The 26,486-nt window shown below is 38.1% G+C and overlaps 1 protein-coding gene across 2 annotated transcripts in view; it reads left to right on the top strand.

Annotated features, from left to right (window-relative positions):
* LOC104597017 (RNA helicase, ATP-dependent, SK12/DOB1 protein) overlaps positions 1 to 26,486 on the top strand; it is a 67,269-nt gene that overhangs the window by 15,582 nt on the left and 25,201 nt on the right. For both annotated transcript variants that reach the window (XM_010258385.3, XM_088898108.1), the window contains exons 11-19: positions 1,236 to 1,303; positions 1,579 to 1,948; positions 2,309 to 2,464; positions 2,580 to 2,690; positions 3,143 to 3,196; positions 5,634 to 5,891; positions 10,496 to 10,605; positions 15,929 to 16,076; positions 25,763 to 26,228. In XM_010258385.3, the coding sequence (XP_010256687.1) occupies positions 1,236 to 1,303; positions 1,579 to 1,948; positions 2,309 to 2,464; positions 2,580 to 2,690; positions 3,143 to 3,196; positions 5,634 to 5,891; positions 10,496 to 10,605; positions 15,929 to 16,076; positions 25,763 to 26,228 (1,741 nt within the window). The remainder of the gene's footprint in view (positions 1 to 1,235; positions 1,304 to 1,578; positions 1,949 to 2,308; positions 2,465 to 2,579; positions 2,691 to 3,142; positions 3,197 to 5,633; positions 5,892 to 10,495; positions 10,606 to 15,928; positions 16,077 to 25,762; positions 26,229 to 26,486) is intronic.

Raw genomic sequence — 26,486 nt, 5'->3', positions numbered from 1 at the left:
TTATTTATGTTGCATAGACCCTTCTAAATGGATAACGTACTTTTGTCAGACGACACACTTCAGAGTCTAGCACTCCACAGATTATCGAGGACACTTCTACATATCATTTCTTTTTTTTATCCTCTAGCTTATTTGATGTAAATGAACAGATAATGTATATTATGAATGATTTTTTTTATCAAACATTACTTAGTTTAGACCCCCTTTTGCAGGTATACAAATTTCAAAAAAGAGAAAAAGACTTCTAATAGTATGTACTTTTCCCTACATGTATCCACAAGTCCATGTTTTCTCATCTTGCTGAGTCAGATTCTTGGACATGTGTTCGTTTTTGACTCCCATGTCCATGTCCTTGCAACATTGATCTTATACTTCTAATGGATTATTTTGTAGTCAGCTCAGGTAGTCAGCTCACTGTTATTCCTTCTTCATATTTAACTATATAATAAAAATATATTATGAAAACATGCCTAAACTATAACCATCCTAATATTGTTCTGTTCCAATCTTTTGGAAGGTTCTCTAGAACAACTACTTGTCTACTATGATGAATTGAGACAGTTGCAACAAAGATTTTGGGGATGGAAGGGTTGTCTATCAACTTGGCTAGAAAGCAAAGAAAGCCTGTTCCATTAATGGGAACAAAGAGCCCCAAGTATAGGCCACTTGGACCGTTGAATAAATACATCTATGCTACTTGGGCTAAGATTCTGGTGGTCATTTTTCTGCTACATATTGTAATTCTTTTTTTTGATAAATCATATTGTAATTCTTTTTCCCTCTTTCCTTTTTTTTTTGGGGTAAAATCCATATTCTTAGGGCTGCAATTCTTGTCTTGGTATCTTCACATATCCTCACTTTCTCAAGTTTTTCCCTCCAAATTTTTGGTTGCTAATTTTAACTTCATTTGAATATGCACTGATCATGTTTCAACTCCACCTGGTTTTCACAAAAGAACCCAGCTAACATGCTCAGATCTCTTTTTATGTTGATTGGTATCAACCAGGGTTATATTTGGGCTTTGAAAAGTAGATATTGCCTGGAATATCTAAGTCATAATACTTAATTTTCTAAAATATTTAGAACTTGATACTAAACTCATTATTAAGAAAACTTACTTTCTAGTGAGTACTGATAAATGCAGAAATTGCTAAATTCACACATTCTGTTTTCTTTTACTGAGGTAAGGTGATTGCATTTGCACATGAACTTAATTGTGCAGTAGCATTGTGTAGGTGCCAAACACAATGGAATTTGCTGATTGGATTGGTCGGACAAAGCAAAAGAAAATCCGTGTTATTTGGTAAGTAGTAAATCAGTAAGTTTTTAAGTGATTTTTGCTTCCTTAAAGTATAGAAGTGTTATAATCTTATAGGTTGATTAAGCATTGCATTTTCTTGAGGGCTTATATCTTGCTGCTTTTGTGTTCAAGTGAAGTATATTTTAGAAAGAAATCTTTTTTTTTTTTTTTGAGAAAAATATTTCATCAAGTATTTTAGAAAGAAATCTTTATGGTATCTTGGTCAATTTGATTTATGAAATTCTCTTTTCTGCTTTCTTGTATGTACTCCCTATCAGGACCTCTAAAAGACCTGTTCCTTTGGAGCACTGCCTATTCTATTCCGGAGAACTGTACAATATATGTGAGAATGAAACCTTTGTACCTCAGGGATTGAAAGCTGCTAAAGATGCGTACAAGAAAAAAAACTCAAGTGCAGTTGGAGGTGGTTCTGGAACATATTTGGGGTCTGCAGCACCCCATGGTGGAGCTCGAGTCCAGCAACGTGAAAATCATAGTCGTGGCAAACAACAAAAGCATTCTGGAGCCCATAGTGGAGGCAATTTTTCAGGGTCTGGAGTGAACCAGAACAATTGGGGGTCAAGAAGATCGGAAGCTTCTCTGTGGCTGTTGCTTGTGAATAAACTTTTAAAAAAGTCCCTTTTACCTGTAAGGAATCTTCTATCGTGAAATAGATGCATTTTCCTTGTTATCTTCACTTAAAGTATGCTATATGGTATTCTTGATGTCGTGTGTGGATATTATCTCACGTGTAGGTTAATACAATCGTAACAATCCTGCATGCTTGTGAGATCAAATGAGCCTTTTTTCCTGTTTTGTGTGTTTTTAATTAAAAGTATATGCTAACCACTTAGTTTTGGTGAATCCAAATAATGTGGCAGGAATAAAGCCTGTAATCAGTGTCAGAATGCTTGATCAATATGTCTTTTGATTTCATTACAAATCTTACTAGTTACCAAAATTTTACCATGTGATAAATTGTCATTCTGCTTTCTTTTGCTGTTCCAGGTGGTTATTTTTTGTTTTTCAAAGAATCGATGTGATAAATCAGCAGATAATATGACTGGAACAGACCTAACGAGTAGTTCTGAGAAAAGCGAAATTCGTGTTTTTTGTGATAAAGCATTTTCACGCTTGAAGGGGTCTGACAGGAATCTTCCTCAGGTTTTCTAGTGCACATATTCCCTCCCTCAACACCCCTGAAAAAAAAATTAAAAACAAAATGCTCATCAATTTCAATTAACTGCAGGAATAACATCCATGTGAATGTATTCTATAGGTTGTCAGAGTCCAAAATCTTCTCCGTAGAGGAATTGGCGTGCACCATGCAGGGTTACTTCCAATTGTTAAAGAAGTTGTTGAAATGCTTTTCTGCCGTGGTGTGATCAAGGTAATAGTTTTTACATATGTATAGGGGCCATTGCTTGGTGTAATGGTAAAACCTCAGACTGACAATCATGAGAATGTGGGTTCAAGTCTGAGAGTGGCCACTTTGTGCTAAAAATGCCAATGATTGGGTCCATATCCAGTTTATCCTTCCCAAGACAGATAGCTGGTGGCCATCGTTGGGATGACCCTTTTCTTTATCTATGTATGCTTTCCATTGGTTTAAGAATTTGATATTTCCTATTTGCTCTTCTTGTAATGTTAAGATGGTCACTATCTACCGAAGAGGTTGAATAGAGTCTAATAACATAAATGTTTCTCTTCTATTGGTGCATAAAGTTTAATCCTTAAATTTGTTATTTCTCTAGCTTCATTAATTTGATTTGACATGCAATTCTTGTCATTTTTACTAGAGGTCTTTGGTGGAATACTTAAATACTTTTGTTCCCAATATAGGTGCTATTTTCAACAGAGACATTTGCAATGGGTGTTAATGCCCCAGCAAGAACAGTAAGTCCTTTATTCTAGATGCTATGGTTGTAAGTTTTCTTTCTGATTTTGTTTATTCTGGTTTCTTTTGTAAATTTACTCTTCATCATTCCTAATTTGCATACCGATTTGGTTCTCAAACTTCTGATTGGCCAATAGGCAGGTTTTTACAACAGCACAATTAGCTCTACTACCTTTTAGAAAAAGTAAGCTGTAAGTAACAGAATGGCTTATGAAAGAAGTGAACTTAAAACTTTGTTATTTGTTGATTGTATATGTTTATAGAGGATATGCTATGATAATGGGAGATTTTCCCTTTCCCTTCTCTTTGTTTGCAGTGCAAATTTGAACTGGATGCAAATTTTACACCTGGTTATATTTGCATCTGATTTGTCTATATGATTTGCAGTCCCACCTGATTCTCATGTAAAGTGGGTATCATGTCAATTTTTTTCTGTATTTTACTCCCAAACAAACAACTGTCCTGCCTTAATTTTCATTCATTATAAAGTGGGGACCACATCATTTTACTTTTCATTTTACTCTCAAAAGTCATAAACAAACCAAAGAAAGCAAAACCTGAAGGAAACATAAACCAGAGTTTACAGTCAGTCCATTTGCTCTTCCATGCATTTACATCTGCATTGCAAGCAAACAGAGCCTTAGGGATTTATAATGTGCTTGTGTGACTCTGTTAGACTCATTTTGACACCACAAGTGTGTGATATGCATCGGATGCAAGGTTGGACACCTAGTGTTGTGACTATAATGTGCATAATGGTTTCTATAATGCAGTGTTGCAACTTATATATTGATAATAAGACTTTATTAAGAATATAGAAAAAATACAACCAAAAGGCACCCTATCGATGAAATCACCCTAAGTCAAAAAGGGAAAAAAAACAAAAACAAAACCGAATGAATCAAAACACACACACACACATGCACATTCTTCACCACTGAACTATTGACTGGACAGTTAGCTGAACTGGGAATCCAGAAGAAAAAGCCGTTACTTTGGAGGTCCGGTTCTTTTTTTTTTGGATAAATAATTTAAGATTTCATTAAGGAAATAGTTGGAAATACAAACTTCCCGTTAAGAAGTGCGAGCTGCATCCTCTCCAAAGAACACAAAGAAACAGAAAACAGAAAAACAAATTCAGACTACAAATGAGCCCAATACAATTGTTCCCTGTTTGCCCCTTGCTTTGCTAGACAGTCAGCCAAAGCATTTGCTGATCTCCTCACCCATGTAATATTAACAGCCAGGCTCCTTATCAGCCACTTAAAATTTTTTAATTTTATTCTTAAAGCTCCACACAATAGACTCAGGGTTCTGTAGCCAGACCACTACCACCTTGGGATCCCCTTCTATTAGTAGTTGTTGCACACCTAGCTGAACTGCAGGCTGTACACCCTGGATGCAGCTAGCAATTCTGCTCTTGTAGAGTTCCCAATCCCCATGGGACCTGAGTAGAGGAGGACCACAATGATCTATAGGGCCAGTAGCTATCCAACCAATTACCATCTACAAGTACCCCTGCTCTTCTACTTGCATCGAAGGAGTAGTCTAAGTCTCTGGAACAGGTAAGTGAAAACCATAATGAGTTTAGCTTCTTGGTCTGTATAAGCACCTTCTACCTGACTGAGTGTAGCTGGGGCTCACCTTATTATATATCAACCTCCATATTTATCCTTCTTTTATCATTTGGTAACTGAAAAATTGCGTATGGTTGCATAACATCTATAGATATATACATGCAAAGATACATACATGTGTGCTCATTTTTCCAGATTTAGAGGTCTAGTGGTTCTCTAACACATCATATTCATTTCAAAACATAAGACTTGTGAAATTTACCAACAAACATTTCATTTGACTTGCCCCTGTCTTGGCAAGTTCGTCCACCAAGTTGATTTCTGAATTGGGGGGAGGGTGGGGTCCATGAACATGTGTTTCTCAGTTCAGCAGCCATTTTTTTCTTTTTTAATTTCCCTTTTCATATGCCTGAAATGCCATGCTCTTTCTTCATCATTCTTCAACTACCCTATTACCACTTGAAATCCCCCTCCATTAGGATGTTTTTTGAAATTCACTGATTTTCAGCCCTTGTCGAATCCCCAGTCCCTACTTGTCCAAAGTATACTTCCAAGATATTCCCCTTAATGTTTCTAACTGCCCCCCCTACTCTAGCCTAGATGGTCCTGCTTTTCCCAAGTTGGACACAGCCAAAGTTCAGTTTAATCCATCCTTCTTGGGGGGTTTGGGGAGGGGGGCACATATGTGTCTGCACTGTTCTTGCAGAAGAGGAGGCCACTTGCTGCTCATTCCTTTGTAAGTTATCAGCTCAGAAGTGTTGGAAAGTCTCTAATTTCGTGACCACAAAGTTTTAAAGCATCAGTTTCACAAATTTCATCCTCCTTTTCCAGATAAACATGTATTTCGATTTTCTTTCAGGTTGTTTTTGACACTTTAAGGAAGTTTGATGGCAAGGAATTTAGACAATTACTTCCTGGGGAATACACTCAAATGGCTGGCCGTGCTGGACGGAGAGGACTTGATAAAATTGGTACAGTAGTTATAATGTGTCGTGATGAAATCCCAGAGGAGAGGGACTTGAGACATGTAACAGTGGGAAGTGCAACAAGGCTTGAATCTCAATTTCGGCTCACCTACACAATGATCCTGCATCTCCTTCGTGTTGAAGAGTTGAAGGTACTTCTGTAATTTAATTTTTCAAACTCAGAAAAGTTACTTCCAGCAGATGTGCTTTATATATTTGGTGCACTTTCTACTCTATATCATATATCTAATGTTCATAGTTCCTTCTCATAATATCACTTGTAAATAACATACACCAAGTATCAGGTGTTGAATTACATACAGCTTTTCAAATAAAAAAATGGTCATATCCAGTGTTTGGAAACCTGTACTTGTTTGGAGAGTTTAACTCTTTTTTTTTGATCAATAACAGAGATTTCATTAATTGATTAAATGCTAAAAAAATTCAATGGGAGCTAAAGTAACTCAACTCCCTACAAATGCCACTAAAGCCAAAAAACCTAAAAAATTGCAGTTGAGCCCAAAAAATGGAGCTCCTATTCACCCCTTGTCTAGCTAATCCACCTGCAAAAGAGTTTGCACTTCTCTTTATCCAAGTGCATCGAACTTCCATATCTTTTGTCAGCCAGTTGTATTTCCTCTTTTCATTTTTTTTGATCAATAACACTTTCATTAAATCATCAATAGAAGATTTACAAGAGGAAGACAAACACACTTATCTTCCAAGAGCAGCAAAGAACCTCAAGAAAAGGAAAAAAAAGAAAGAAAGAAAAAACACTATAGTTACAGCTTAGCCCAAAACAGTGAATCCCTTTCTGCCCCTTGTTTAGCTAAACCGTCAGCTAGGGAATTAGCCGATCTTTTAACCCAACGTGTCTTAACTTCCATCTCCCGCACCAGCCACTTGAATTGCCTCTTTTCATTGCTGTGGCTCCATAGTGTTGAGTTTTCTCCTTTTAACCAATTCACTACAGTTTCAAAGTCTCCTTCTAAGATTAGCTTGTTTATGTTCAAGTCCTTAGCCCTTTGAATCCCTTCCAGAGCTGCTAAAATCTCAGTCCTCAATGAGTCCCCTATTCCAATTGGGCCAGAAAACATAGCCATCACAATCCTTCTTTCAACCCTCAAGACTCCCCCTATTCCGGAGGGCCCAGGATTGCCTATATTGCTGCCGTCAAAGTTCAGCTTGGTAAAGCCAATAGGTGGAGGGGTCCAAATAGAACTTGAGACCCTCATGGCTGGGGCTGAATCTGCAATTTCCTTGCATGAATCACTTCTATCATTGCTTCCGCACTTCTTTCCTTTTCTGAGAAGATTCTCAAGTTTCTTTCTTCCCAAATAGACCAACACATTGCGACCCTAACACATCTCCACATAATCTTTGCTCTTTTAGTTGGCCAGCTAGAAGGAGAGGAAGTAAACAAGCTTTGCACATCTGTGGGAGAATTCCACCTACACCCAAATAAAGAAGTTAACCATTCCTAAATAAAGTTAGCAAATTGACAAGAAATTAGTAAGTGAAACCCAGACTCACCAGCGGCTTTGCAGAGGACACACCGATGAGGAGAGAAACATCTATTGGGCCTTTTTCTTTGAAGAAGATCTCCTGTGTTAACTCTTTCCAAGAAGGCTTCCCAACAGAAGCTTCCCACATTCAGAGGAATAGGTTGAGACAACACCTCCCTAACAAGAAAGGATAGACCAAAAGGAGCAGCTGGTGTTGTGTTAAGGCTTGAAAAAAGGAGGCACAAGAGAAGGTGCCAAAAGGAGAGCGAGTCCAAATTCTGTTGTCTACCTTTGTTGGTTCCAGGAACACTCCTTCAAGGATGGAAAGGAGTGGTAAGGTACTATCCAATTATGTGTCTCTGATTTCTCTTCTTAGTCCCAAATTCCAACCAAACCTCAAAGAGGACTCAGAAGGTACAAGGAAAGTATAAACTGGTTCATCCTTGAAAGTAGAGATGACAAATAAAGTTGGGAACTGTTCCTTTAAAGGGGAATCCCCAACCCAAACTTGTTTTTAAAATTTAATAAGCTGGCTAGAGTGCAAGTCATATACCTGATCCAGGGGAGAAAAAGAGGCAGAATAGCTTGGATTGCTTTCCAAGGAGATGCCCTTGTAGTCCTTGCCAGAATACCAGAGTCCCATCCATTCTCTGTAAGTTCATGAATACTATCCACTATCTTAACCCACAACTTTTCTTTTTCCAAAGAGAATCTCCACAACCATATCCCTAATAAGGCTAAATTCCTCTTCCTTATATTCCCTATACCTAGACCTCCCTCCTTCGAGAACCCCCTATTTGCTAATGTTGTTCATTCATTCATTGCAATAAAGTATATTCTTAAAAGGCAATGAAAGTTATAAAATCATTATTTTTTATGTGAGAAATAAGAATTTCAGACTCTAACATAGATTTGTTCGGGCTTACCTTGAGGGGGGTGGTACAAAGGCAACTTATAGAATCAAGAATGCAATATGTTTTACATCACATTAGCTACTTGAAGCAATGCAATTAAGGAAAAAAAGAGATTGTGGGTTTTACATGCTTGAAAATGCTTTATATGTTTGCTTTTATTTTTAAATTTTCATTTGAATACACTTTACACGATATGTTTATGTATTTATTTTTAGATAATAGGTTTTTTAAAACATTTATTTTAAAATTTAAGTTTATATTTTTTATTAACATTATGTTTAATATTTTTTTTGATTTTTTTTTAAATTTTGGCATTTTTTTGAATTTTCTGACTTTTTTTTTTTGTAATTTTGCGCCTTGCTTAAAAAGGCGCAAATTGGCCCTTGCGCTTTTAAAACACTGGTTTCGACAAACTCCCCCTATTCCTGCTCTTCCTGGATTACCAAATGAATTACCATCAAATTCCAGCTTTAGTTTATTTAAACCTGGTGGTTTCCACTCCATTCTTATATTTTCTCTATGTGATTCTGAGAGTGCCACTTTTCTCCAATTTCTTAAGAGGTCATCAGTAGGAATACTCTTGAAGAGTTCTAAGGTTTTAACCCAATATACTGATCTGATTTTAATGGCTTCAATCACCTCCTCTAAGGATTTACTTTTCTCATTGAAGATCCTTCGATTTGTTTCCTCCCAAATAGACCAAACCAAGGCTGCACATACTACCTTCACATACATGATACATCTTCCCCTTTTTTTCTGTGGCCTTAGGAAATTTTAGTTGAAAAGGCTCACTATGTCTTGTGGGGGAACCCATTTGCAACCAAAGAGAGAACAGAAATAGTCCCAAATACAATAAACAAATGAGCAGAAGAAAAGTAAGTGAGAAAGGGTTTCACCACAAGCCTTGCAAAGAACACATACATGAGGAGAAAGGCAAGTATTTGGCCTTATTTCTTTTTTATTTTTGATCATTAACGGCAAAATTTATTAAGAATAAGAAACTTTAATTACAAGAGAGGGGGAGATAAACTTTCTTAACTCCCCCATTTTAGCAAAACAAAGGATACAAAATTAGAAATGAGCCCAAAAGAAAGATCCCCTATTCATCCCTTGCTTGGCTAACCCATCAGCAAGTGAGTTAGCAGTTCTCTTTACGCAACTGTATTTCACCTCAATGTCCCTAGTCAGCCACTTAAATTTTTTCTTTTCATTGCTATAGTTCCAGATACCAGAGTTATCTTCCTTTAGCTATCTCACCACCACCTCTGAGTCACCTTCAAAAACCACTTTTCTTAGGTTCAACTCCTATTTGGCCTTCTTTCTTGTAGCACATCACAGGTGTATACCTTCTCTAGGAACATTTCCCAGCAAAGAACTTGTACTTCAGGAGGAATTGGTTTGCACCATATTTCTCTCATAGGGAAATTCATCCCCACAAAGTCCGATTGGGTAAGCACATTAAAGAAAAAAGCACATGAAAACAAGCCATCAGAAGCTGGATGCCAAATTCTATTATCAAGGCTATTTTGATCCAGGTTAACCATTTCCAGTTTTGACAAAAGGACAAGGAGAGAATCACACTCATTGTTTCTCAAGCCTCTTTTGAACCTGAAATCCCAACTGATCCCAGTTTCTGAGGGTGCAGCAACCCTAGCTATAGTTTTCAGCCTTTAGGTTTGACAGAGAGTAAAGGTTAGGGAATTGCAAGCAAAGTGGTTGGTTCCCAAGCCAAAGGTCTTCCCAGAATAAAATCTTATTCTCACACCCAACATCAAGACAGATGGAGTTAGTAAATAAAGGCGAGATTTCAGAGATTGCTTTCTAGGAGAATTTGAAGCTGCATTAGCTGCTACTTTTGCGTCCTAGCCATTGTTTCTTCATGGGGAAACCTCCACAACCATTTTCCTAGTAGAATTGTATTTCTCTTTGCTAAATTCCCAACCCCTAACCTGCCTTGCTCCTTGGGTCTACAAACCTGTTCCCATTTTATTAAACTGTCCTTTTTTTCCTCTCCTAGCTTCCATAAGAAATTCCTCATTTTCCTCTCCTAGCTAAAGGTGGACAGGAAGTGGGCAACTTGGGTTTTCTTGTGTTGAGCATTTGTTAAATTTTGAATTGGTCCAAGCACTAACCTGAGTCTGATGTAGTTGAAATTCTTCAAATTGGCCAACCCGATATGCACCCCTAGTCTCCATATTACTCTAGATCATTTATTATGTATTGATTTCTTGCAGTTTTCTACTTCAATGGCTAATAATTATGTGGGCATATGAGTTTTTTCTAATCCAATTATTGGACTGATTGAAATAAATTTTTGATGAGGGATCATCTTTGCAGGTGGAAGACATGTTGAAGAGAAGCTTTGCTGAATTCCATGCTCAAAAGAAACTTCCAGAAAAGCAACGACTTCTTATGGTGAAGCTTGCTCAGCCTACAAAAACCATTGAGTATGTAGAGGAGACCTTGATTTCTCTGCAAAGTTTACTTTACCCTTTGTTGAATGTTCAAATTGTTCTTTAGGTAAGAAATTTCAGTTATGTGGTTAGGAGGAATAGAGATACCCAAAGGTTTTGGGGGAGAGAAAGAGAACTTATTGATCCCATTCCACAAATTTATTTCAATATAACAAAAAGGCAAAAATACATGAATGCTGGGAAATGACGGAAATTACGAAGCTAACACCTTCCTTTAGGTAGTTGAAGTCATCATTGGGTTTGGGGGGTGTTATCTTAACACCTGCCTTTAGGTTGTATTCAGTTTTTTTTCCTCTTTTAATAAAAATTTCTTGTGACTTATCAAAGAAGGAAAAATGAATATCTATCAAAAAAAAAAAGAAGAAAAAATGAAGCTAGCAAGAGAGGTTAGCCAATGCATTGGCAGACTGTTTAGTGAAGCAAGGGGTGTCCAGGAAACAATTCTTTTGGGCCAATTTGTACTCATAGGATGTTTGTGGGGATCGACTCTAGTTGAGAGTTGCCTATCAATTTTCTGAACTAATAAAAATTATCAATTTCCAATCAAAGAAGGATACATAAATGCCCATATTAATAAGTGAAAAGACATATATGCCCATCAATGGTGGGGTAGCTAGAGATTCTTCCAAGCTAAGAGAGGTTTGAGGCAAGGGGATCCACTCTCCCCCTTTTTATTCACCCTGGTAGCAGATGTGCTAAGTAGACTAATTACCATAGCAGACAGAAACAATTTGATCAAAGGTTGGAGAGTGGGAAGGCAAGACGTAATAGTCACCCACCTTCAATTTGCAGATGACGTTATCTTATTTTGTGAAGGGAAAATGGAGGGTAAATTGGTAACCTTCTAGGAATGCTCCAAAGTTTTGAAAGGATGTCTAGTTTGAAATAATATAAGCACGAGTTGTATTTTAGTGATAAACATGGAGGAGTGAAAAGTTAACTCTTCTATATTGGACATTTTATGGTGTGATACTAAATCGTGGCCTATGGCCTACTTAGGACTCCCTTTGGGGAGTAACTCTAGGGTTGTTGACTTATGGAAGCCTGTTCTGGAAAGGCTTATTAAAAACTTGGCTACGTGGTAGAGAAACTACATTTTTTTAGTGGGAGGATTACTTAAATTGAAGTGTCTTATTTCCCTTTAGCATGTCTGTATTGCCATGGTGCTTGGCTTTTGTTTTCCATCCTACTCACCACAACTTTGGAGTCCCCTTCTATTAAACTATCGTGACTTTTTTGAAGTTTAGTGACCTGCCCATTCTGAAGCCTTGTTGGACTACTAATGACCCTTAGGGAGCTTCCATAACTAGGCAGTCCTAAATATATACTACTATTAAAAGTGTGAATGAGAGTGTGGAACTTTTGTTTGACTAAAGCACCCCAATTTTTTAATTTGGTCCCTCTTTAATCGTAAGGACAGAAGTGTACTTTGAGCAACCGCTTTCTCCTCACTCAAATCCCTCTCATTAAATCTTATATTATTAACTCTCGTTATCATTCATTGAATCATACTCTTGACTAGAATACCCCTATTTTCATTTATCAAAAAAAAAAAAAAAGAATACCCCTATTTTTGAATTTGGTCCTTCTCTAATTGTGAGGGCACAAAATGTAATTCGAACTACTACATTTCTCCTCATTAAATTCCCTCTCATTAAATCTTATATTTAGGTCATTAACTCCCATTTACTCATCGAATCCTAAGTTTTAAGTTATTTTTTTTCACCAATAAATTTTATTAATTAAATCTATATCCAATAGTTTCAACAGCATAAAATGCATGCTTTTTAAAATTGACCTAAAAGTGGAACTTTTGTTCCATCTTTGTGGCAATAAGCATTTCAACCATCTAGGTCAAATGGACAATCCATGATGTCATAATGGAATAAAAAATAGAAATAAATACAAAAAAATAAAAAATATAGAAAAATTGGGCACACATCTAATGTTTTATATTGATCATATTAAAGAAAAACAAGTGTGATAAATAATAATAATTCTTATTGATGTTGGCAGGTCAACAATTCAACCTTTTGAGTCAAATGTGTCAAGCCTTGATATCATAATTAAATAAAAATTAAAAAAGATAAAAACACAAAAACATTATGTAATAATATAGAAATTTTAAAAACATTTAGGCACTTATCTAATATTTTATATTAATAATAAAGTATCAAAAAATATTTTATATTAATCATATCAAATAAAACAAAGTGTGATAAATAATAGTTGTTTTTATTGATGTTGGAAATAAAATATAAATTTTAAATCCGATCCAAAAATGAAATTGTTTTCTTGGTGGTGGGTCAACAATTCAACCTTTTGGGTTATATTTGTCAACCCTTGATCTCATAATTAAATAATAAAAATTCAAAAAATATAAAAATACAAAAAATATGAAAAATATTGAAACTTTGTAGAAAACATTTGGACAGATATGTAATATTTTATATTAATCATATGAAAAATTAGACACGATAAACATGAATTGTTTTTAACTTTTTCTTGATCATGGAAATAGAATACAAGTTTAGAACCAACCCAAATTTGGTGGCGAGTTAACAATTTAACCTTTTGGGTTAATGTGTCAACCCTTGATATCACAATTAAATAATAAAAGTTAATAAAAAGATGAAAGCACACAAGTATTAAAATTACAAAAAAAATGGTAGAAAACATTTGGGCACATCTTGAATATTGTATATTCATCATATTAAACAAAAACATGTGTGAAAAATAAGCATAATTTTTATAGACAGAAATATAAAATAATTGTACAAAATTTTGGAAACATATTATTTACTATTATCATCATCATAAAAAAGTGTCACATGCAAAGCACGTGCTGACTTACTAGTTGCTAAAAAAGTGTCATGCTTGATTCTAAAGACCCCTTTTCTTGGATGTCGCGGATTCCCAATGCTGCATCCGTCAAAGCTCTGTTTTGTATTGGCATTACTAAGCTGGTCCTAATGTGATTGAGTCACTTTCCTTGTAGTTAATGATGCAGCCACTGGCTGCCAACCTCTAAGGATTCTGTCCATAGAGTATGGAGCAAAAATCCATGGTTCTTACCTAATGAAACACTTTCACTATGATGCTTCAAATGATTGCTTGTTTTGTACTTCTCTTCCCACTAAAAATTGTTTTACCATTCAAAAGAAAAAAAAAATCCTTGCACTTATTTCCACCCATATTGTTCAAAGAACTGCATCCTTTATGCACTGCCACATTATCTTTTCTCTCCTTCTTGACATAGTGAACATTTTTGGATTGAAAGAACTGGGCCTAGTTGCTGGAGAATTTTGTTTGCAATAAAAGAGACAAAAAACCATTCCCAAATACTAGAAACAAATGTGCAGCAAAGTAGTAAATGGTAAGTAGTTTTTCCACTTGCAAAACAAAGGAGACGTATGTGTGGGGATAAACACTAGTAAGGTATCATCTTTTGAAGGTTTTTCATCAGAGTTAATTTTGTCATGAAAGACCTCCAGTAGGATGCCTTAATTTTTGAACATTGGTTTGCTCCCCCTCAAGGTGATAATTAACAAAGATATATTGTATTAATTGCCATAAAAGGAAATAGCCCTGATTGTTCAGACTTGACAACAGGGACCATACAGAAATCGACCTTGAGCTGACCATTACAACACAAAAAAGAAGAAAAACTACATTAAAAATCAACCCAAGGTCCTATCATGCCTCATTTACAACCTTGTTTGGTTACACTTTCTATAGTTAAGCTATTAGCTATTGTGTTAGTCAATCTAGGAATTCCCCTGAATAAGTAGCTTAGGCTTCTTCCAATTGCTTTGGCTTCCCTAACTATGATGTTAGGTAGTGGGATGTCAGTGGTCTGTAGAGTATTGAATGTTGGACTAAGAGACACCAATGTGGAGAGCTTGGATGTATCCAATTAACGGGGGTTGTCGATTCATGTACCTTTGCAACCGAAGACGAGGATAGGAAGTGGATTATTGAGCACTGCAAGGGGAGTTGCAAAACGGAAAACTAGGGTTTCTCAAGGAAGAGGATAGAGAGTCTCTCTTGAGAACAACTACCAGAGAGAGTTAAGGAGAACTAGGGAGATGGGGAGCTAAGGCACGATTTTTTGATGGATGCCTATAAAAGGGTGGGAAGGCATTCAACCAGGATAATGATAACAACAACTTCACTCTTTTGTCAGAAAGGTGTCCTAGTTATCTATAAAAAAGTGTCTTAATTATGTTAGCTTAGCGCAAGCGGTTAAGGGTGGAGCGTAAAGGATCTTGGTACCAAATGGGGTGCTTTTCTGGGCCTTTACATGCCATCTTGTTGTGTTGGTGCCTTGAATTCTAGTTGCGATCCACTCCATGACCTGACTCGAACAAAGTTGAGAAAGATCTGAAGGCGAAATATCATAGTGGTCTATTGTAGAAGTGGAGCCTGTGGTATGGACTCATAGTGTTAAGGGAATCATAATTGAGTTAGTTGCACTTAGATATCGTAATTGTCGACAAGTGGATATCGCAAGTATCAGGTATTGCAGACAGGTGGATATCACAAGTATCCGGAATTGTAGATCACTTGGATATCACATCGTAGATCAGGTGGAATTGCAAGTTGTCTCTACTTGCAATAGCTTGATATCGCAGCAGCAAGATCTTGCGGTATTTGTGAGATCCTGTTCTTAGCAGTTTTGTGGGGCCGACCTGGTTTAGGGTTTACATATTTACTAAAACCTATCCTCTAGTTTGCATTTTTTTACAAACTATAGGGGTGTTTTAGTAATACTCAAACTATAGAGGGTATATTTTAATGAATATGTGAAACTATAGGGGGTGTCTAAGTAAATGACCCTAAAAGAATAAAAGCCCACCAAGAAAAAAGAAATGAGCAACTGAGTAAGAATAAAACAGGCTCACTAAGGAAGAGAATAAGGCTGGTCGATCATATCATCTCCACATCTTTATTAACTTATGTATGAAATATGAACTTGTAATATTAGATTAAATTTAGACATCTTTTTTGTGACTGACTAGTCACCTGGGGAGGCTAAAACAACTAGTAATTGTCTCACCACATTGACAACATTGAATGATATTAGAGTTTAGCTTAACAATCATAACTTAAGAAAACAATGTACTGTTATTTAATTTATAGCTCATTTTTTTCATCTCCTTATAATTTCAAGTTCATCTTGTTTCAAGCATGGCAAATTTTGTTGGCTTAAAGTTGAGTTGATGGGAGCTATTTTTCTATGGCCACCACTTTTTACTTCTGTAATACATTTTTGAACATGGTTGTTCTCATGCAGTTGTATAAAGGGTGAACCAGCAATTGAGGAATACTATGAGATGCTGACAGAAGCTGATAAGCACAGAGATCGTGTACTGGATACTGTCATGCAGTCTGCACAGCAATTTCTTTTACCTGGCCGAGTTGTAGTCATTAAATCAGAAATAGTGAGTACTTGTGTCTGTTTTGCTTGTCTACTCTATAAAAACATCTTGATATTTTCTTACATGAATTCTGTGGTTTTAAGGAGAATATTTGGAAATGCTTGTGTTTAAGTGCTAAAGCACTGCCTATAGGATCTTATTTTGACAAAGATAACTTTTATTTATTTAATTTCTTTTCCTGAAAATTATGTAGGCCGAATTTTCTCTTGTCAGCAAAACATGACTCTGATTGATCTACCATTTAAAACAATCATCAAAGTTTTAGTCCAGAAATGTATGATTGTGAGCACTGATGAAGGGTCTTACGACATGAATATTAAATCTAGCAGAAGTGGTAGGGGGCATAGGAAGGAGTGGGATGGATGAGAGATGAAAACAATGATCTGTAATCATTCATGGAGAGAGAGAGGCGAGAGAGAGAAAGAGAAGAAGAGGAAGATATGATTGAGAGAAAAAGAAAACCCACTTTTGGCTGCCGCCAGTTCATTATTTATATTAACTTAATATAAAAAGAATGGAGCCGCGACCAGCGGGAAAAATGTATGGGTGATTAACAAAATAAATTAATAAATAAAATAAAAACGTGCCTTTAATTATTAAAAAAAATATGTAAAAAGAATGGAGATTACAAGTATGCCTCTGGCGGCACTCCCTAGAAACAAACTAATAAGAAAGAAAGAAAATAACTAACTGACAACATCTTAAGCTGACAACCCACTAACAACAACTATAAAAATAACAATTAAATAATCCTCACAACACTCCCCCTCAAGTTGGGCTTAATATGTCTATCATGCCCAGCTTGTCACATAACTCATTGTGCCGCGAGCATGGAATCCCTTTTGTGAGGACATCAGCAAGTTGTTCTTTGGAGTTGACATAAGGGATGCAAATTTTCCTTTTTTCTAATTTTTCCCTTATGAAGTGTTTGTCCACCTCAATGTGCTTGGTCCTCTCATGTAGGACGGGGTTGCTGGCGATGTTTATGGCTGCCTTGTTGTCACAGTAAAGAGACATAGGATTATGAACAACAACTCCAAGCTCCCCTAGAAGATTTTTTAGCCAAAGGACTTCAGCCACCCCATGTGCCATAGCTCTATATTTAACTTCAACACTTGACCTTGCTACCACACTTTGTTTCTTGCTTTTCCAAGTCACTAGGTTTCCTCTCACAAATGTGCAATACCCACTCGTGGACTTTCTGTCATCCACAACACCTGCCCAATCAACATCTGTAAAGACTTCCACCTTTAGGTGATTATGTTTACTGAATAGTAGACCTGTTCCGGGATACTTTTTCAAGTATCTAAGAACTCTCTCTGCTGCCTCCATGTGTGGTTTCTTAGGAGAGTGCATGAATTGGCTTAGAACCCCAACTGAATAGGCAATGTTTGGACGGGTCATGGACAAATAAATCAGCTTTCCCACTAACGTTTGGGACTGTTTCACATGTTTCAGAGGTTCACCATCACAGTCACCCAACTTGTGGTCAACATCCATGGGAGTATCTGCTGGTCTTGCACCTAATTTGCCTGTGTCCTAATAGATCAAGGGTGTATTTCCTTTGAGAAATGAAGATACCCTTTTCTGAGCGAGCGACTTCAATTCCAAGGAAATACTTCAGGGGACCTAAATCTTTCACTTCAAATTTAGATGCAAGGAATTGTTTCAATTTTTGTATTTCTAAACTCCAATTTCCTGTAATGATGATATCATCCACATACACTATCAATACAACAACCTGTTCCTGACATCTCTTCACAAAGAGTGTATGATCAGACTGACATTGTTTGAAGCCCACTTGCTGAACTGCCATGTGAAACTTACTGAACCAAGCTCTGGGAGATTGTTTTAAACCATAAAGAGACTTTCTCAGCTTGCACACCTTATTTTCACTTCCCTTGGCACAAAATCCAGGGGGCTGAACCATGTATACTTCCTCCTCTAAGTCACCATTCAAAAAAGCATTCTTTATGCCCAATTGATACAATTCCCAGTCAAAGTTAGCAGCTAATGACAGGAGAACCCTAATTGAGTTCATCTTAGCTACTGGAGCAAAAGTCTCATCATAGTCAACCCTGTACACTTGAGTGTACCCTTTGGCTACTAATCTTGCTTTGTACCTTTAAACTGTTCCGTCTGCTTTGTGTTTAACTGTAAACACCCAGTTACACCCCACGGGGTCTTTCCCCTTTGGAAGATCCACCAATTCCCAAGTTTGATTTTTTTGAAGAGCATTAATCTCCTCCTTCATGGCATCTGTCTATTTGGGGCATTTTAAGGCTTCTGCAACATTTCTGAGAACAGGGATGCAATCAATTGCGGATAGAAAGGCTCGGTATGAGGGGAAAATGTGATCATAAGAGACAAACTGCAGCTTTGCCAACAACTCCATACATTCCTCCACCCCCCAATCAAATAAAGGTCTCCTAAAGTTAGGCACCAAATCACTGCAGCATTGCTGATCTCGTGACATTGGACACTAGACACTTCTTTCTTGCTCACACTACATAATCTTTGACAAAGATCACAATGCCTTCCAACTCCAATCCAATCATCTACTAGAATCTTATACTAGACCCAATCTTCACTCTCCAGGAAAAGAAAGGCCGCATCAATGAATTTGTGAATAAACCCTAGTTGATTCTAGGTCAAAGTAGAGAAGAAGAAAGAAGAAAGAAAAGAGAAAGAAGAAGAAGGAGAGAAGAAGAAGAGAGTTCGGTCTGACTAGAGAGAATGTGAAAAAATCACTCTCCTAGCCGATCCACTTGAATTTTATTCATAAAACTTAGAGTTACAAGAAAGACAATTTTGTCCCTCATAGAAGATGGGACACATAACTTAAACTCAGATACAATAGACCTTTCACACACTCCCCCTCAAGTTGGAGAGTATATATCATATAGTCTCAGCTTGTTACAAATGTAATCTATTCTTCCCCGAGACAATCCTTTTGTGAAGAGATCTGCCCACTGATTTCCTGAGAGTATATATCATATAGTCCCAGCTTGTTACCCCACTTATCACTTTCTCTCTCACAAAGTGACAATCCACCTCAATATGTTTAGTTCTTTCATGGAAGACGGGATTGGATGAGATGTGAACAGCAGCTTGGTTATCACAATATAGTTTCATGGGTTTGTCAATTGAGAAACCCATCTCCTGTAGTAAGTTCTCCAGCCATACTAGTTCACATGTGGTGTGGGCCATAGCCCTGTACTCTGCTTCTACACTACTTCTTGCCACCACTGTTTGCTTCTTGCTCTTCCAAGTTACAAGATTGCCACCTAGGAAGGTACAATACCCTGTGGTTGACCTCTTGTCTGATATAGAGCCAGCCTAGTCAGCATCTGTGTACCCTACTATCTCAAGAGTTCCTCCCTTTTGGTATAACAAACCACGACCTGAAGCACCCTTTAGGTACCTAACAATTCTCAGAACAGCTTCCCAGTGAGGAACCCGGGGATGTTGCATAAACTGACTCACCACACTCACAGCAAATGATATATCTGGTCGGGTAATGGTCAGGTAGTTCAACTTTCCCACCAACCTTCTGTTTCTTCTAGGATCATCAAACTCTTCACCTGCATCCACACTTAACTTGGCATTGAGTTCCATGGGAGTCTCTACTGGTTTAGCACCTAACAACCCTGTTTCTTCAAGTAGATCAAGAACATATTTTCTCTAACATAGGTTGATCCCTTGTTTTGACCTCGCAACTTCTATTCCTAGGAAATACTTTAGCTTCCCCAGGTCTTTCGTATTGAAGTGGTCCTGTAAGAATTTTTTCAGCCTGTCAATTCCATTGCTGCCACTTCCATTTATGACAATATCATCCACATACACGACTAGCAAGATTTTCCCATCCTTTGAGTTGTAGCTGAACACAGAATGATCAACATGACACTGTTTCATCCCAAAGGCCTTCACCACTTCACTGAACCTGCCAAACCATGCACGTGGAGATTGTTTCAGTCCATAGATTGCCTTTTTGAGCTTGCACACCTTACCAGCCTCTCCCTGAGCAACAAACCCTGGTGGTTGCTCCATATACACCTCCTCAACAAGATCATCATGTAGGAAGGCATTTTTAATGTCAAGTTGTACGAGAGGCCAATCATACATAGCAGCTAATGAGATCAACACCCGAACTGAACCAATTTTAGCCATAGGAGAGAATGTCTCCATATAGTCCACACCATATAACTGAGAATAGCCCTTGGCCACTAACCGTGCCTTCAATCGTTCCACATTGCCATCAGGAAGATGCTTCACTGTATAAACCCATTTACACCCAACAGTGTGCTTACCAGGAGGAAGGGTGGTGAGTTCCCACGTGTGATTATGTTGTAGAGTAGAGAGTTCTTCTTCCATGGCTTGCCGCCACCCTGGGGAGGTAAGGGCTTCCTGTACAGTCTTGGGAATGGGAATCGATGAGAGTAATGATATAAACTTGCAATGAGAAGCAGAAAGGTGAGCAGTGGAAACATTGTCCGAAATGGGATGAGAAGTACAAGTACGTTTACCTTTCCGCAAAGCAATAGGGAGATCAAGATCTGAGGGAGAAGGAGCAGTAGCAGGATCTGTCAACAGGTGCTGAAGTGGAGGAGCCGAAGCACTTCTGCGGGTATACACTTGAGTAATTGGCGGCCTCTCTGTAATAACAGGCATATGATGTGCATCTGCAGTAGGAATGGGAGCTACGGGAAGAGGGTCCACAACCGGTAGAGGAAGAGGAACCACAGAGGGAGAAGAAGAGACCCCGACATCTGAGAAAAATGGAATTGATTCAAAGAAAGTGGCATCAGAGCATACAAACGATTTATGAAATTTTGGGTTATAACACTTATACCCTTTCTGAGTCCTCGAGTAGCCAAGAAAACTACACTTCGTAGCTCGAGCATTTAGCTTGTCTACTCCAGGCTCCAAGTGTTGAACAAAACAAACACAGCCAAAGACTCTTGGGGTGAGAGGAAATGGAGACAAAGTGGGAAACAACACGGAGAAAGGGGATTGACATGGGCATCCGATTTATCAGAAAACAAGATGTAAGAACAATATCACTCCAAAAATGCTTTGGGACATGCATATTGATCATCAAGGACCGAGCAATTTCAAGAAGATGTCTATTTTTCCGTTCAGCTACACCGTTTTGTTGCGGGGTGTAGGCACAAGAAGTTTGATGAATTATTCCGTGATGTTCTAGGTATTGCTGAAATGGTGAGGAGATGTATTCTTTGGCATTATCAGAGCGAAGTATTTTCATATGAACACCAAATTGAGTGCGTATTTCAGCATGAAATTTTTGAAAAATTGAGAACAATTCACTACGGTCTTTCATAAGATAGATCCATGTCATCCTTGAAAAGTCATCAACAAATATTACAAAATACTTAAACCCATTGTATGACACCACTTTAACTGGACCCCATACATCAGAATGAACTAAAGCAAAAGGACTTGAGACACGATTATCAATTCTTGGACTAAATGAGACTCGCTGATGTTTTCCCAACTGACATGACTCACAATCTAATGATGAAAGATGACTCAAGGAAGGAACTAGCAGCTTCAAAGCCTTGAGAGAGGGATGACCAAGTCTGCAGTGCCATTGGAGAGGAGTAAGAGACGATTGAAAAGCCACTGGGGGGCCACCACCATCAAGGTAATACAAACTACCTGCTTCATGCCCTCCACCAATCTTCTTCCCTTTCTTGAGATCCTGAAACACACAAGAAGAAGGATAGAAGGTTACGGAATAATTAAGGGACTTGGTTAAGCCGCTAACAGACATAAGGTTAAAAGGGAACTTAGGAACATATAAAACAGATGCTAAAGACAAGGAGAGATCAACATCACCAACACCACAAATAGGAGATGTAGAACCATTAGCAAGTGTAACTGTCTGAGATGTGGAGGAGCGAGAAAGGGAAGAAAATACATCAGGAGTCCTAGACATATGGTCGGAGGCTCCGGAATCAATGATCCAGGGTGAGGCTTTGGAAGCTAAGCAAGTCATACCTGAATGGGCAAGTGTAGCTGTGTTCTGCTGAGATGTTTGAAGGAACTGCTCATATACTGCCCGTGGTACACTCACCATTTCCTGCCCTTAAGCACAAGCGGGTGTGGAGGGGGTTGGGCAGTTTGCTGGCTTTCAGTAATTGTGCTACTACTCTTAGATGTAGCATGGTTAGCCCAAGTGTTGGGTGGACCACGCAAATCATAACAGAAATTAACTGTGTGCCCCTCTAAGCCACAATGTGTACATTTTCTCTGAGCATTACTCCTTCCTTTTCCACGGCCTCCCCCTGACTCTCGGCCTATAGTTCGGCCACCAGCTCGGTTAAACATGTGTCCACCACGATTGCTTGGAGGTCCACTGTTGCCACCACCACTTCTACTTCCATGGCCACTCCCTTTAGTCACTACCAAACCAGATCTATCAGAGAAGGAAGAATGTTCCACCGGCTCAATGGATGTCCTCTTAAGACGGGCAAAAACTTCTTCAAGTGAGGGGAGAGCTGATCCTTCCAATATCTGTGCTCTGACAGGCTCATACTCAGCCTTCAAGCCCACAAGAAACCTAGTCACATCAAGCTGTTCACGTTGCTGTTGTTAGATCTAGACATCTGATGTTAGAGGGTGATACACATTGAGCTCATTACGAATGTTCCTCAAACTTGCATAGTACTCTTCCAAGCTTTGACTCCCTTGCTTCAAATTGAAGTACTCTTGGTATAACTGATACACCCTAGTTGTATTGTCTTGTCCAAAGTACAACTTCTTAGCATGATCCCAGATTTCCTTAGCTGTATCTAGGAACATGAAGTTCACACTAATCTTTGGTTCCATGCTGTTCCAGAGCCATGTCATTATCTGTGCATCTTCTTGTTCCCAGTCACTGAACCCAGGAAAATCAGAGGAAGGTTTTTCCTCTCTTACATGTTTTACCTTTCTCTTGGCCTTCAAGAACACCTCCATAGATTTTGCCCATGGTACATAATTCTCACCATTCAACTTGATGGATGTCATTTGAACACTTAGATAGTCTGGAGAAAGCATGACACCTGTTTTGTTATCATTCCCATTTTCAAATGAAGCCATCTTAATTATTTCACCTTCAAATACACAACACAACCTCACACTCTTTCACAAGGCTTATTTCACTTATAACACCACTAACTCCAGCTTCTTTAAATACACATTACACACTATACACTAAGGCTGAAATCACTCAGTCTTCACATCAAACACCTGGGCTGCACACTGCAGAACCATTCACCATCAACACACTAAGACTGAAATCACTCAGTCTTCACATCAAACACTTGGGCTGCACACTGCAGAACTGATTACACACAAGGTCCAGGAGATCAACTTTTAAATATTTAGAAACATAGATACACCAATCACCACGACACAACCACCACCAATCTACTGCTGTTGTGAACTTCAGCAGTCGACAACTCTTCTTTCAGCATACATATGAAGAGAAATGCAGAGGAACACGACTGAAATGCATATCAGTCACACTGAGCATCACCACAACCAACTTTTGAAGCAAAAAGAAAACATTCACAGTTCCTTACTTGGACCAGCAACAGTAGTGTTCATACCTGTCCACATTCAGCCCTCTTCGGTACTGAATAGAGGGTTTAATATTACCACTCCAACGACCACCACAGCAACGACCAGAGGCATTCTCACCTCCAGGCTCACAAAATGACAGCTCCTTTTCAGCCCCTTATCGAACCTCCACTCAGGTCAGTCGGAAAAGAAGAAGATGACTGTGAAGGTTGGCGGCGAACCCAGAAAGAGAACAGCAGCAAGAAAGAAGTGAGGATACGACCTTGCAGCTCTGATACCATGTGAATAAACCCTAGTTGATTCTAGGTCAAAGTAGAGAAGAAGAAAGAAGAAAGAAGAAAGAAAAGAGAAAGAAGAAGAAGGAGAGAAGAAAAAGAGAGTTCGGTCTGACTAGAGAGAATGTGAAAAAATCACTCTCCTAGCCGACCCACTTGAATTTTATTCATAAAACTTAGAGTTACAAGAAAGACAATTTTGTCCCTCATAGAAGATGGGACACAACTTAAACACAGATACAATAGACCTTTCACATTCTAGAAGATACACCAGAATGACCAAAATACCCCTGACTCGAGCATTCTAACAGAATTAAACTTCATGATCCCCTTCTACACACTTACTCCATAAGATGACCTCACTTCCCTCACATCCCACCCAAAGTTTACCACCCCTAGAGGTGTATGCCTCATGCATGCCCCATACAAAAAACGTAGAAAGAAAGAAAAGAAAGAAAGGAAAGGGAAGGGAAAGAGAAGAAAAAGAAAAAAGAAAGAACAAAAAAGGAAAGGGGAAGGGTAGGAAAGAAGGTTTGGGCTGGGGACTCTGCCCTTGGATCCCCTTGGTCTTTTGGTTTTTGGCACCCACCTAACACCTTTTTACTGCAGCCCAATTTGGTTTTTTTGTGCCCGGGTGGTCTTTCTCCGCACTGCTCGCTTGCGACGAGACCCCTCTTTCAGCTAGTGTTATGCATAGTTGTAAGATTTAGGGTTTAGTTGAGAGAGAGAAGACCAAAAACCCTTAGCCTCACACATTCTCAACATGTGTTTTCATTCTTCTTAATACAAGATTTCTTTCATAAGAAAAGAGATCCTCTTTCTCCTTCTTCCTCCTCATCCCCTTAAGGAGGCTTACACTTCCTTTGTTCTTGGGAGAATTATGCCTCTTACGTTCTGAACTACACTTCATGCTTCCAGGCAGTGAAACACCTTGTGTCATGCCTCCACATTTTAAAACATTGGTCTTATGATTTAATTTACTCATCATGCAATTTGAATAACTTGATTGGGACTCTAATTTGCACCTCTCCATTGCATCCTTAACTTTTTTCATGTGTGTATGTGTGTAAAAGGAAATTATCTTACAGTTTTATAACTTTTTGGATCAATAACAAACATCTTTATTCATTAATTAATACAATATGCACATATTTACATCAATGCTTATAGAGCATAGAAGGATCTCTATCTCTCTTCCCATGCATTACAACTGTGCCCAAAACACTTGGTCCCAACCCACCCCCTAAAGCATCTGCCTAGCTGTTTAGTGATCTTTGCACCCATTGAATTTGTACTCTCATGTCCCCTGTTAACCACTTGAATTTCTTTATTTTATTTCTGTAAGTCCATAATTCTATTTCATTATTTAATAACCTACTAATTACCACCTTGGAGTCCCCTTCCATAATTAGATTATCTGATTGCATTTATTTTGCCCTTTGTACAGCTTGTATTACTGCCAATAATTCTAGTCTTAGAGAGTCTGTAGTTCCAATTGGGCCCGAGAAATTATTCTAAAACCCTGATCTTTCAGGGTCTGTGTGTGTGTTTATGCAAAGAGGATTCAGATATGGTGCCTTGTAGGTTTTTTATTTTGTTTTTACCATTGCTTTATAATCTTCTGAGATTGTTATATTGTTTGTGAAAACTTTTCCTTTTGTCTTAGAGAGTCTGCAATTCCAATTGGGCTTGAGAAATATTGTGTGTGTGCGCAAAGAGGATTGTTATATTGTTTGTGCAAACTTTTCCTCTTGCCCTTTTAAATGGCACTGTAATTTTTACTACTGTAATTAGCTTTGCTGAATGAATTTCATTAACAATTGACAGGCCCAAGACCACTTACTTGGAGTAGTATTGAAAGCACCATTTGCTGCTGCTACTACTAAGCAGTACATTGTTCTAGTATTGAGACCTGAACTGCCATCATATTCAGCTAGTGATAAATCACTAGAGAAAGAAAATAGTAATTCTCAACAAGGTTATTATATTGCTCCCAAATCAAAACGTGGTCTAGATGAGGACTACTTTACAATTGCTGGTTCTCGCAAAGGATCAAGTACTACAAATATCAATATCAAATTACCACACCATGGTAGTGCAGCTGGTGTAAATTATGAGGTCAGAGGAGTTGAGCACAGAGAGTTCTTAAGCATATGCAACTGCAAAATAAAAATTGATCAATTTGGGCTTCTTGAAGCAGTCAGTAATGCAGCATACTCAAAAACAGTTCAGCAGCTATTAGATCTGAAATCTAATGGAAATAAATATCCTCCAGCCCTGGATCCATTAAAAGGTAAATTTTTTGCATGCTGAACATTTGCTTTCATATTTTGCAAGTTCTATTTCGAAGCAATGGTGATCTGGTCTCTCTAGTTTGAATAATATAATAACAAGGAATTCATTCTTGAAGTAATTTGCCTTGCACTGCCGTTGTTAACCACATCTGACCTCCTATTTGGTTCAATGACTGACCTGGTTTTTCTGCCTGATTGATTTGGGTTGGATTAGACCTCTTTCTTTCTTACTGGGTTGATTGGCAGATGAGTTTTTA

Source organism: Nelumbo nucifera, chromosome 2 (genome assembly GCF_055504915.1).
Source record: "Nelumbo nucifera cultivar China Antique chromosome 2, China Antique-T2T, whole genome shotgun sequence".
NCBI classification, from domain to species: Eukaryota; Viridiplantae; Streptophyta; class Magnoliopsida; order Proteales; family Nelumbonaceae; genus Nelumbo; species Nelumbo nucifera.
The sequence above is the reverse complement of the archived record's forward strand: the minus strand, read 5'-3'. Positions and strand labels throughout refer to the sequence as shown.